This window comes from Excalfactoria chinensis, chromosome 4 (assembly GCF_039878825.1).
Source record: "Excalfactoria chinensis isolate bCotChi1 chromosome 4, bCotChi1.hap2, whole genome shotgun sequence".
NCBI classification, from domain to species: domain Eukaryota; kingdom Metazoa; phylum Chordata; class Aves; order Galliformes; family Phasianidae; genus Excalfactoria; species Excalfactoria chinensis.
In genome coordinates this window covers 40,475,758-40,488,799 of record NC_092828.1, presented here as the reverse complement: position 1 = coordinate 40,488,799, position 13,042 = coordinate 40,475,758, and the positions used below count along the sequence as shown (strand labels likewise).

Below are 13,042 nucleotides of genomic sequence, written 5' to 3'. Positions count from 1 at the left end.
CTCACATACTAGGCTTGTCTTCTCCCTGCCCTTTACAGCCTTCCTTGTGTCTTCTGTCTTAGCTCTAATAACTGTAAATGCATAAGTAGAGACTCAAATGGACAGTGACTGTCCATCCTCACTGATGGACAGTTGGTTAAATATGAGCCAGCAGTGTGTCCAGGTGGCCAAGAAGGCCAATGGCATCCTGGCTTGTATCAGGAAAGGTGTGGTGAGCAGCCCCTGTACTCGGCATTGGTAAGGTTTCACCTTGAGTACTGTGTTCAGTTTTGGGCACCTCAGTACAGACAGGACATTGAGGTGCTGGAGCAGGTCCAAAGAAGGGCAACTTCTTTACAGAAAACTTCTTTACAGAAAGGGTTCTTAAGCACTGGAATAGGTTCCCCAGGGAGATTGACTCACCATTCCTGGATGTGTTTAAATACTGTTTGGATGTGGTGCTCTGGGACATGATTTAGCAAGAGGGTTGCTAGAGTTAGGGTACTCTTACTCTAGCTCTACTCTAACAGTTAGGTTGTGGTTGGACTCGATGATCTTTAAGGCCTTTTCCAACCTGAGTGATTCTATGATTCTAAATGGCCAAAAGCTAGCCAAGCTCAATTAGCTCTTTGATTTCCATCAACAAAACTAGACCTTCAGCTGGAAGGAGTGTCACTTGAAGTGGCAGCATAGAGCCCAAACAACGTGTATTTCAGCACAACTTATACTGGAGTCTTTCATAACTTAAAGCATTTGTCCTTGTTACCATAATACCTTTTATTACTTCACCCTGCATGCAAGCCAGCTGGCAGGATACTCTGTGTAGCTCATCACACACGGACTTCAGTAAATGAGGATGTCAGTCTTGTCTTCTTGGCATGAGCTGCTTAGGACCTATAAATGTTACTTGACCTGAGTGCTAAGCATTTGGGAAGGAAGACTGTAGTTCCTAGTCATTGATTTCAGCCTTGTCATTGTGTTCCTCTACTGTCATCCTTTTTGATGCTTTTGAAGATGAGATGCTTGAGGACATGGGCCTTGTGCACTGTGGTCATGTGCATTGCTCCATACCAACTAGCCCACAGCCATGCTCATTAGCCTTTCCCTGACATTAGCATCTTTCCATTTGAAAAGCTTTTAAGTCAACATTTAAATTAGGCTGTTTATACCTGTGGCATAGTGTGCAATTGATGAGGTTTCCCATACCTGTTTCTATGCTGAGACATCTGTATGTTCAAGACACTGTAGTAGATATTCAAGACACTGTAATAGATATTTGGAGGTCAGTAGACAGAGGAATAATGTTTTTTAGCGGTTCTGCAAACAACTCAGATCAGTTCTCAGAAGTTTCATTCTGCAACCAGAATGCCTGTCTGGTCAATAGTGTGATGCGGGAGACTGTCCTGTAATTTCAGCATGTATGTTCTCAATGAACAAATAGCCCCATAAGAGGTAATCAGTAATTAATATCATCACAGTTTTTTCAGTAGCAGAATTCAGCTCATATTTCTTTTTGGGATCACAGAAGTTAAGTTTTACATTTCCTGGTAAAAAGACTGATCTTTCTTTTCTGAGTGTTTTTCCTTTCAAAGCCTGATTGCAAAAGCTAATGCATATACTTATACAGTTCTGTATAGCTCTTTTCTGAATTTCATTTCTCCCTTTACTACAAGCAAAGGAAGATCTGAAACATCCTCAAAGTTTAACAAGTGCTAAAGTGCTGGAAAGAGCCTTTGAATGAGCGTGTTTTAGTCAATATATTGAAAGTCTGTTAATTCTGATACTTTCAATGACACTAAACGTTTTTATTGAAAAAATGCCTAATTTTTTCTTAATAACACTTGTTTTGATGTTGCAGTAAATGACATCAACTTTGCTCTAATGATACAGCATTAGCAGATATCATTAGAGCAAACCTATCATTAGAGCAAACCTTCCATGGTTACTTAGCATTTTCATTTGATCCTATATGCTTTTGACAACCCTGGACTGAATTAAAGCAGGATTTCAGGTACATTACAAAGGTGAGAGCAGCTAGACTCTAGGCAACACCTGAGTTTCTTTTCTAACTGAGTGATAGTCGGCCAGTTTGCAGTGCCAGCAACAATGGTTAAATCAAATTGACTTTTAGTGTTGGGCCCATAGTGCTAATAGGCTGGGCTGACTGTTTATGAATGGATATGGAAAGACAAATACATTAAAAGCAGAGGTCATTCTTATCTTTTGCTTTCGGCAGCACACACTTAACTGTGTGAAGTTTGTTTCCTCTCCAGGAAATTATCATTCCTCCAGTTTATCTCAAATGAGTTTGGTAATGAAAATCTAGAAGGACTTTTTTTCACATCATCCTCCATAACTCAAGACTTATCACCCTCATACCTCTCAGTATTTGCTGCATCCCCTTATGCTCAGATGGGAGTAGGGATTGCTTTTGTTTTTTGCATACAGCACCTAATACAGTGATATCTTGCCCTTTGCATTTGGTGCTAGAGCAACAACTGATAAGGAGCATGGGGTCCCAGCATGGGAAATGTGGGGAGGCCATGAACTGTCTGGGGAAAATATCTGGTTGGAAATGTGGATCATTGCTTCCTTCAGCAGCTGATAGAAAGAGTGATAGGCACCCCAGTGAACCTTCAACGATATTGCCTTGCTGAGTTCGTGAACTTTTTGCTAGCACTGGCCTTTTTGCACAGCTGAGTACAGTGGTGGCGGAACAGTTTTAATAGCACTTTCAGTGTTGGATGTCAGGTGCTGAGGGCTGCAGAAGTCTCAGTCCATTGATTTGTACAGGGCTTGGTAAGTGTGCCTCTGTCTTGGCTCAGGTTAGTGACCAGAGCTCTCTGAGGTCTTGTGTTAGGTAGATTAACAGCAATTCTGATGGTAGGTTGCCTGGGTACAGGGTGACTAGTATCAGCGTACTGCTAGCAATAACAGTACAGTGAAAAAGCCAGCGTGCCAACAGCTGGAGGCTGGTATTATAGGATAAGACAGGATGAACTGAGCTGCATTTCAGGAAGGACTTCAGCAAAAGGTTGCAATTCCTTCTTAGGCCAAGAAATAGGAAAATTATTTTGTCAGTAAATAGCAATGTCCTCTGCCTGTCAGTCAAAGAATCATAGAATAGAATCACAGAATCATTGAAGTTAGAGAAGATCTCTAAGATCGTCACATCTGACTGCTAATTCATTCCCACCATGCCCACGGACCACTTCCCTCAATGCCACATCTCTGGCTCTTGAACTCTTCCAGGGACAGTGATTGCACCACCACACTTGGTAGTCAGTTCCAGCTGAGAAGCAGAACTGCACTGTGCACTCCTTGCTGCTATGGCCATGTCCAGGTGACTGCACATCAAACGTGTCATACTGCCCGTGGCCATGTCTTTGGAAAGCACAGAAAGAAGAGGACTGAGAAGAAAAAATGTAAGGGGTCCAATGCTTGAGAGCAGGCAGGGCCAGAGCTTTGTGCTCTTTGTGCCTTCAGTTATTTGGCGTGTACTTTGGAGCTGGCCAAAAGCATTTTCTGGAATTATTCTTCTTGGAAATGGCTTGTTTGTTGACATCTGAAAGTTCTGTAGGATGATAGCCAAAAGCTAAACCCAGGCAGAGCTCTTTGTTTGAAAGAGTTTCATTTCACCCATCAGTAGCACTGACTATTTGTGTTGGTTCAGATGATAACATTTTTAAATGCAACTGCTATACCCTGTGCTGTGAATGGGGAATGGTGATGATTTCTGCCATGTTGCAAGGAAACATTATAACACTGTGAAAATCAAACATTTTGATATCCAGAATTAAAAATGTTGGCATGGTCGTTTCATGGTTTTAGTATAGACCAGACTTGGAGAACTTTCTTAATGTGAAGTATTTATTTATTTATGTATTTATTTTCAATCTGATTTATGGAAGGCAGAATAATAAGCAAACTGTATATTTGAAATCTGGAGCTTCCTGTGAGTTGAAAATTCCATGTTGTGTTTCCCTCTACTACCAAGAGAGAAAAGGTTAATCTGAAAGTGCACTGAAATTCACATTCACCAAATCCAGTCTTCACAAGGCCATTAAATCCTTAATTTGTTTATTTCTCCCAGAAGAATATCAGTCGTTGTTGCATCCCCCAAATGTTTGTGAGTTTATCAAAAGGAGCATTTATTCAGCATTCATTCCACTCTGTCATTAAATCCTCTGGATTATATGGCTGTTGCTGTCTTTTAAATTCCTAGTAAATATGTTGCTGACAACCAGCTGTTCCTTTCAGTGCATCATAACCAAGCGTCCTAGAACAGATCATTAGTCTGCTTGGATCCATCTATTTTATGTCAGAGAGGTTACCATGGCCATCTGTGACTGTGGGCAGCTTTTGTTTTGGAGGAACATGCAGCAACACCATCAAGGATGGGGGATGTGAGGGACAGGGCAGAGCATCAAGGATAGTGCAAGGTTGTAGTGAAGTGGGGGTCAGCCTCTTCTCCTAGGTAGCAGTGACAGGTTAAGGGGTGATCACTTTAAGTTGTGCCAGGGGAGGTTCAGGTTGGATATTAGGAAGAATTTCTTCTCCAAAGAAGTGGTGCTGCAGTGGCACAAGCTGTCCAGGGAGGTGGTGCTGTCACTGTCCCTGGGAGCGTTCAGGAAACACAGAGATGTGGCATTGAGGAAAGTGGCTAGTGGGCATGGTGGGAATGGCCTGGGGGTTGGGCATAATGTTCTCAGATGTCTTTTCCAACCTCAATGATTCTATAATATTGGCTCACCAAGGCTTGCAGGGAGCCTTGGGAAGGGACACTTTCGTCTCCAGTGACTTTGTCCGCTCTTGCAGACAATACTTGCTCTGAGCCAGACAGGCTGGTAATGCTGTGGGGAAGCGTTTTGGGGCACACAACCCTTCACACTGTGGTCAGAGGATTTTTCTGCTGAGGAAACCAAACACTACACTTTCCAGTTTACAAGATTCATTCCAGTTGATTTCCTCTCTGTCCCTCACATTTGTAATTTGTAGTAATGAAGTGATGCTTGTTTTAAGGGACAGAAGCACTGTGAGCAACTAGTTCTTAAAAGCAAGATTTGGAAGGGGAGGTCCCTGGTGGGAAGCATTAAGTTTTGATTCCTGGTGAAAACATAAATATTCAACACTTAGTGTATATTAAAACAAACAAACAAACAAAAAAGCAGTCATTTTGGATTGATTGAACTATTTATCTTGCAGCTTATGTATGAAATGCAAGGCAGCCGATATATTGGTTATATTAATTAAAAAAAAATACTAAACAAACAAAAAAACCTAGCTGAAACACTTTGTTTTCAAAGAACAGATGGCCTTCGTTTCTTGTGGCTGTAGAATGTTTTGCTGCAACATAAAGGAATACAACATCTCCTGTGGGGATGACGGAAATTGGAATCATAGAATCACGGAGAACAAAGATTGCTGGGAAATTCATTAGCAGTTCTGGGTAAGCAACAGAAATAACAGGCAAGATCTTTGGCACTATAGACCTTGGTTGGCGCTATAGGCCTTGTTGCCTGTTGTAGGCTCACAGAGCCTGCAGCACTCTGCTTTGAAGCTGAATGAAGATTTGAACCCAGTGCTGCAACAGACTAGTGGTGACTGCTTCTTCAGACTGGAGGTTCACTTGCCTTTCCCAGGGTAACCAGCATTTTGCCCAGCAAGGACAACAGTGGACACAACCTTCCCCAAAGTGCCAGAAGAACAGCCTGAACATGTACACAGCCTGTAAGTAGAACACTGCAAATCACTGCCTGAGATCAAGACACTAGGACACACTACTTGCCCCCAGTTCCCTGTTTTTCTCCCCTGCAGGACATCAGCAGCAGAAGCCCCATTTGCAGAAATTTATTGTGGCAGATGATGCTTTTGTCTGTTCTCTCCACCAGCTTGCTTGGATTAACCTTTTGACCATCCTTCAGCCTGCCTCTTAATGTCACCATTTTATCAACAATTGCATTTGAAATTGAAGTCAGTTTAGTTGGTCCTGGTTGCTGCTGCTTAAAATTTTTGAGTCATGACCTTGTTTATGTCCTTAATTCCTGCTGGAGATGCTAATCTCCTTGCACTATAACCAATGAATCAATTTTATTTTCTCTGCTTAAAGGGGAGGTGGGAGTTTCTCCTTCTGCCCTTATCTCCAATAAGAAAACTGCAGTTTTTCTCTCTTTGTAACTGCCTATTGATTGTGTATGTCAACTGTACATCTGTGAGTGCTGAAGGATTTAATTTGATTTCTGTGTGCTCAATGATATCCAAAAAATGACTGCTCAAAGGGCTGCTGAGAAGTTGGGGTCTTGTCAATGTATTTTATAACGCATCATTCATATGTAATTATAACACAACACTGTGTTTCCTTTTGCTTGTTTAAATATGACCTTTGGATATGTGCATCTGCAGTCCCAAGGCTACAGAGCAGCTCTGAGGAGGAGCAGCCATAGCTGAGATGGGCTTTGCTCCATCATTATCTCACGCCCAGCAGCACAGGAGCAGAGCAGTTATGGAGAACTGTTTTCTCCTACCTATGAATGAATCCTGAACTCCCAGTTTCAAGCGCCTGCTCTCTGACACAGAGTTGTGTGTCTGCCATCAGGGTTTGATCCTGCCGTTCATAAGGGCAAGAAATTCGGTCACCTTCTGTAGTAAGGAAGATCACTTAATTTCCCTAAAATAGTTGGCTTCTGGGCTATAAGGGCACATTGCTGGATCACGTCCAGCTTCCCATCCACCTGTACCCCCATGTCCTTTTCAGCAGAGTTGTGCTCATTCCTTTTGTCCCTTTTCTTGTTTTGACTCGTCTAGTATAACTAGGCTGTTATCACCCACAGATAGGCATTCTGCCTTCAGAGCCTTGTACTTACTGTAGGGAGGCATCTGGGAATGTGGAGTGGGCAAGGAAGAGTGCTTTGCTTGCAGCCCTAAGCATGGACTTGCCTCCATCCATTCCTCTCCTCTGTGTTCTTGCCTTCACCCTAACAGTGAGAGATGCAGGCTGCCTTGGATCTTCTGCTTTCTCTTGCAGTAGAACCCATCTCTGAAAGGGCAGAATGTGTTTCCTTCGCTCCTTCTTTTTGGCCCTTGTGACACTTTTTAACCTGTGTATCTCATCTTGTAGCCATGCCACTAGGCTGAGCAGATTAAGACAAGCAACTGCACATAATAGTGCAGCATACTTTTGTTTAGTCACTATCACCCTGTGTAACTTGTGGAACTTGGTGTGATCAGTGTGTGAGAATTATTGGGAAAAAAACGGTATGTTCAAATGAAGTGCAAGGATGTTTGAGATACAGTTTCCAGCCAATATTTGCATGTGATCAGAATAGATTACCTGTTTGTTTAAGTGTTCTCAAGGTACTTACATCTCCTAAAGTTAATTTCAGATGCATAAGCAGGATCAGCATTGTCTTTATTAGATTGCAGTAAATCTTTATTGTACCTGCAGTACCATCTCTTGGGACAGATGTCTGAGGTACTGAGCCCCTGGTGATACTGCAGCTCACAGGTTCCTACAGCCCCATTTGCTTTGTCCTTGTATCCATATTATTGCAGTATCTTTTCCTCCTGCTTTCTGGGGCCATCTACATAGGAGAACATGTATGTGAGAGTGTATTGTAGCTTCTATGGGTAAAGATTTATGGTTTACTAGTAAGACACTGTTGCAATCCTGGTTAGTTAAACCTGGAAGAATTGCTCCTTTGTTTTACAGACAGAAATTCCTCAGTAGCTGCAAAGGAGCTGTTAGGAGTTTGGAAGTCAGGGCTCAGGTAGCCCCAAGGTTTGGAAACCACTCTGTTGTGGTCTGTGCTGTGCAACTGAAATAAGATTTGACAAGCCTATAAATACAGCATGATGCTTCACGTGGCTACTGGGAGGATATCTAAAATGGCAGCAATATAATCACATACGTGTGGGACTGAAATAGGTAACAAATTTTTTGTCTTCAGCGTTTTGAAGTCAACAGTTGGTTTTCCTGTGACATTACTACATATCTAAAGCTGTATTAAGTAAATAGTAAGAATGAGAACAAAAGCTGTACAAGTCCAAATGCAGAGCACGTTCTGCAGAGAGAGATGATGTAAGACAGGCAGTGGATGAATACGGTGTTCATATGTCACAAATATCCTCTGTTCGTTTAAGAATAGGTACTTTGTTTTCCATTAGATGCAATATTGGAGATGTGTCATCTTTAATCCATTTCTGTCAAGCTCTGTTGTCAGAAAGAGTGAAATTTCTTTCCAAAAAGACATATCTGCTAATCCGTAAAAACACACTGCAGCCACATTCTGGTTCTTCCAGCTCTCTAATCAATGGTTCCCTCTGCAAGGATGCCCTTGAACCTAAGAAATGGCTTCACATTATGTCCTGTGCCAGAAACAAAAAAAAACACCATTTTTTTTCTATTCTTTTCTCCTCTTGAGGAAAGGGACACTTTTTAAAGTATTTGTGTTGTGATTCAGTTTCCAGGTGTTTCACCAGTCGACTAAAAACTCATCAACTTTTCAGTATAAGTAAAAGCAAAAGAACACTTGACATGGTCAGTTTTCTTTGGATCACTGGTAGAGTTACATTACTTTTTCACAGTTAGGAGGAAGCTGGCTAACAATCAGAAGTCTTTGACAAGAGATGTGAAATTTACTTTTTAAAATGAGGCGTTCATTATTAATACTGAATACTTTTATCACATTTCTTTTAACTACAAATGATTTCCTGTTACTTGGTACCTCAGTCTTCAGAGGCTTTAGAAGTTAGATAAAAGCAGATACATGTTAGAAGCCAAGGTATTGTGGAGATGTTAATATGTGGTAGATTTTTAAAACTCAAATGCACATTCTTCAGAACCCATTAACTTGTCTTTTCAATTGACAAAAGACTTTTTGGTTTTATCTTTAAATTGCAAGGGGATTCAGTGCAGATTATTTCACTCACATGGTGACTGATGCTCTTCACTTGGGCAACTTCTTGTCCAGATGGGCAAGGAAATGTTTCCTCAGTAACATCCTTACGCAGCACAGCCAGGGTGAGAGCCAGTCCCTGCTTAGCTTGGCAAACAAATAACCAACCTCCAGTGCCTCTATCAAGGCCCAGGACAATTTTGCTCTTGGATCCAATACCAGCTGAAAAACTTGCATGTTTGAGACCCATATGGCTGAACATCTCGTGTGCAGAGACCATTACAATAAATCTTCCACGATGCTCATCCTGTGTGATGTGAGAATTGCCTTTAATTGTACTACACAGCAGCCTTTACACATTCACCCATGATAAACCAGGCTTTTCATAGTAAAATATTATTCATGTTGACATTCATCTCTGTGCAATGACAACACACCATTTCATTTACATTTATCTGTGGAATGCTGAAAGTAGCATACAGTACATTTCTCTAAAAGCTTTCATGAATGTTAATGGTGGAGAATATAGCTTGGAGACAGAACCTGTGCCTGGGAAAATGCAGAAAAGGGAAGCCAATAAAGCATCATGTGGAAAATATTAGCTTGCTGAAAAACACTTTATGGTTTGAGTTAATTTTTAGTTCAGCAGCACTTGTTAAAACTATAAATAGATAAATAGTCTCTTGCTTTCCTATAGCATTCTCCCTCTTATAGTGCACTTTAGAAGTCTTCACGTTTGGTGATTTTTATTTTATTATACTTAGCTATCACTGCAGGCTCTCTTTCAGAGAACTACTTTGCTATCAGACTGCTTTATCTCAGTTCCTAGTGTGATAAAAGCCAATTTTAAGTCACTTTATATGAAACAATGGAAAGCACAAGATATTTTGATGATAATGGCATCTTTATAAAAGGATGACCATCTGCCTGTTCACTTCTGCTTTCAGTGTCCTATGGAATGATGAAATCACTGAGATAATTTTCAGTCCCGTCAACTGAGAAGATGTGGTAACCGCCTTATAAGACGAGCATATGGCTGGGTCTTCAGGGTTTTTTTCAAACAGGGCATCCACATGCAGGCTGCCAGGCTGTGTACAGGAGCATCTGCCACATCACTTCCCCATCACAGGGTTTCCCTGCACCACCACAGAGCCTGAGCTGGTGCCTGGTCTCTTCCACATTGGCTTTTCGTACCAAGAACAGGTCACAAAAGCATGAAAGAAAGCCTGTGAAATTGAAGGCCCAAATTTAGGCAACCTCATTTGGAAGTCTTGGAATTAGATCTGGGGAATGATGAGGTTCACTGCCATGCAGTCCAACAACTTTCCAGGTGCAAAAACTGAGGATAATGGAACCAGGCAGCTACCTCAAAAGGTCTCCTTCCCTTTGACCTTGAAACACAATGGCGTTCTGATAGTCATGTGGCCTTGCCCATGCTTACCTCTTGCTGATGTAGGAGGAAATCTGAGAAAGTTTGGTCTGTACTGAATAGAAATTACTGCCAGAAGTATTTGCAGTTAACCATTTATTTCCTCCCATAGTACAAGTAATATCAGCATATTTAGAGCTCAAGGAGGAATTTTTCCCAGGTATGTAGCAGTCTAGACAGAGGTAATTAGCAGTGTGAGGACAGTGGCTTTGGTTCAGAAGGTGAATGATGCTTGTGGCTGAGATTACTGGCAAATGTAGAAAGATAAGTTACCTGTGATCAGAACTTTCCATGAAAATCCCAGCAGGCAGAGCAACACAGAAAGATCCATGAATGTGCAGATAGTTGGATTTATTGCTATTCATGAAGCAGCTTAATACAATTCAGAGCAGTTTTAGCAAGTCAAGACCACATCCCAAAATATCAGCCACACTTAATTTTTTCAGTCTGCTATAGTGAGTGTATCATCATTTGTTCATACCTAGTCTTTGTTCTTAACCTGATTTTAAAACTTCAGACATTTGCTACAGGAGCTAACACCCTTCTCCCCATCCTCACATATTCAATGACCAACAAGTAATGCAGGGAGGTAAACAGTTCCTGCAGGTACTGCAGGCCTAAGCTAATTGTGCTTTTCGTACTTTGAGTCACTTTGGTAGCATGCCTGGGATAGGCTTAAAGCTGCAGCAGTTGCAATCAGGAACCTATTAGGTAAGTAGGCATTTTGTCAACTTAGCCTTCTTCATCAATTATTTGAACTTTAATATTGCTAAAATGAGACATTTAGTAAACCTGAAATTAAAACAATCCCAGTAACTAGAATGAAAAATAGACATTCTCATGACTCGTCTTTCTACCACTGGCTGTGGAGAAAGGTTCAAAGTATCACTGTTTGGTATAAGAAACTGAAGAGTACAGAAAGTACTTTTTCTGAAACTGGCCTTTATTAGCACTCTGGGTGAACTGAGTATTCACTCAGATTTTCTATTGAGAGAAAGAAAATAATTAGACGTTAACAGATTAAAAGTTAAAACAAAAGATCTGGAAAGTGATTTATTTAGGAGAACATTAGCAAGTTAAAACTGAGTTGTAGTGGGTGTTAAATAGGTAAGGCGCTAGAGTTTAGACACTGGAAGAGGACTGTGAGCACTGTTCATGGCAGAAGCCATTCAGTAGTGTCCATCTGAGGCAAGCCAGAGAGGGACTGACAGGAGTGTCTGAATCCCTTTCCTTTCCAATAACAAGCTGTACTCTGGCTCACCTCATGCCCAGGAATTTCACAGTGCTTGGCACAAGTGCCAGATGTTGTTGTGCACTGAACAAGAGGATCTTAACATGCTTGTTAGTCCAGAAAGTCTACTGCTGTTTCCAGAACTGTTTAACAAGAGAAACAAGGATTGACTTAAGTGATGTATCCAAGGTCGAGCAACAAGTTAGTAGCAGGCTGGGATGCACCTCACAAACTGTCCCCCCCCTGGGACTATGGGGCTGATCTGCTCGCCTGAAAATGAAAGAGAACCAGAGTTCCTCTGCAGTGATCATATGAAGCCAATTTGCACTGAACGATTTGCTGTTGGATTCAATTAAAGAAAGAAAGAAGGAAAAGCTTTGTAAAACTAAACTATTTTAGCAGCATAGCAATCATTCTTTGTTGTGATGCTGTAGAGGAGTTAAGGCAGAACAAGGCTGTTTCTGTGCAGTTTAATAGAAATGAGGCTGGGAAACAACTTCTGATGCAAAAATCTGAGAATCTGGTCAACATCTAACACCAAACCTTAAAATCACCAGACCTGAACACACGCAGATTAGGTGTATGGATTTCATTAATTTTAACAGCATCCATGCCCATTTAAACCAGCTAAGTACTAACCTAGAATCGAATATAAAAAAATTTTCTCATCCTTTCCCAATTAGCTTCATTGCAGAAAATCTAATTAAATACCTTTTAGCAGGAATCAAGAATTGAAGAGCTGTTTGGTTTTTTGGTTTTCTGGTTTTCCACTTAATTGAAAGCTTTTTGATCTGTTAATTTTCTGAAAAAGATATCCAGTAGTGCCTCCTCAGACCCACTTTGGTTGCTGAATTAAATGGCTCATTTACTCTGAGCTAGCTATTGAACTGTATGCACTTAGCTTCAGCTTTCACCAGGAGCTCAGAAGACGATAGGAATCATTGCTGCTTTTCTTCGCACCTCTGGATAAAATTTCTTCAGGTACAGCTTGTGTTTCTTTTGGGCCCAGAGAGACATCTGGATGACCATCAGGAAAGCAAAAATGCCAACTAACGAGGAAAAAAAAGGGAAAAAGAAAGGATCATGTGTTTTCTTTTAGTGTTTGTGAGTATATGATGGCTTACAAAACAGTCTGCAGTTTCTTCTGCATTTTGGCTTCTTTCTGCACCTCAATATGCAGCCTTGCAGCATTCCCACATTTTCAGGTCATTTCAATGCCTGGACCTACAGCACAAATGGTTTTATCCTTTCAAACAAATCTTTATTATGTCAAAATAAAATTTAGACTGCTTCTGAAAGCCCCTTTTTTTCTCACTTGTAAGCAAAGCTGGGCTACTTTTGTGAATAACTTTTATTGGTGTCTATTTTGGAACGGTGAAAGAATTAAAAAGTGAATGTTCTGGAAAGCTCAGTCCCAGGGACCCTATTTGTATAGGTTTTTAGGTCTCTAAGGATGGAGGAAAATACTGAGCAAGATTTGCAGACGCTGCTAATCAGGTTGCTGTTATG

General features: G+C 41.1%; 1 protein-coding gene across 1 annotated transcript in view; it reads right to left on the bottom strand.

Moving 5' to 3' along the window:
* Positions 1-10,634: 10,634 nt before the first annotated feature.
* Positions 10,635-13,042, bottom strand: part of TECRL (trans-2,3-enoyl-CoA reductase like) — a 53,834-nt gene continuing 51,426 nt past the window's right edge. Inside the window, exon 12 of the mRNA XM_072336580.1 lies at positions 10,635-12,582. Within this exon, the coding sequence (XP_072192681.1) occupies positions 12,455-12,582 (128 nt within the window). The 3' untranslated portion in view covers positions 10,635-12,454. The remainder of the gene's footprint in view (positions 12,583-13,042) is intronic.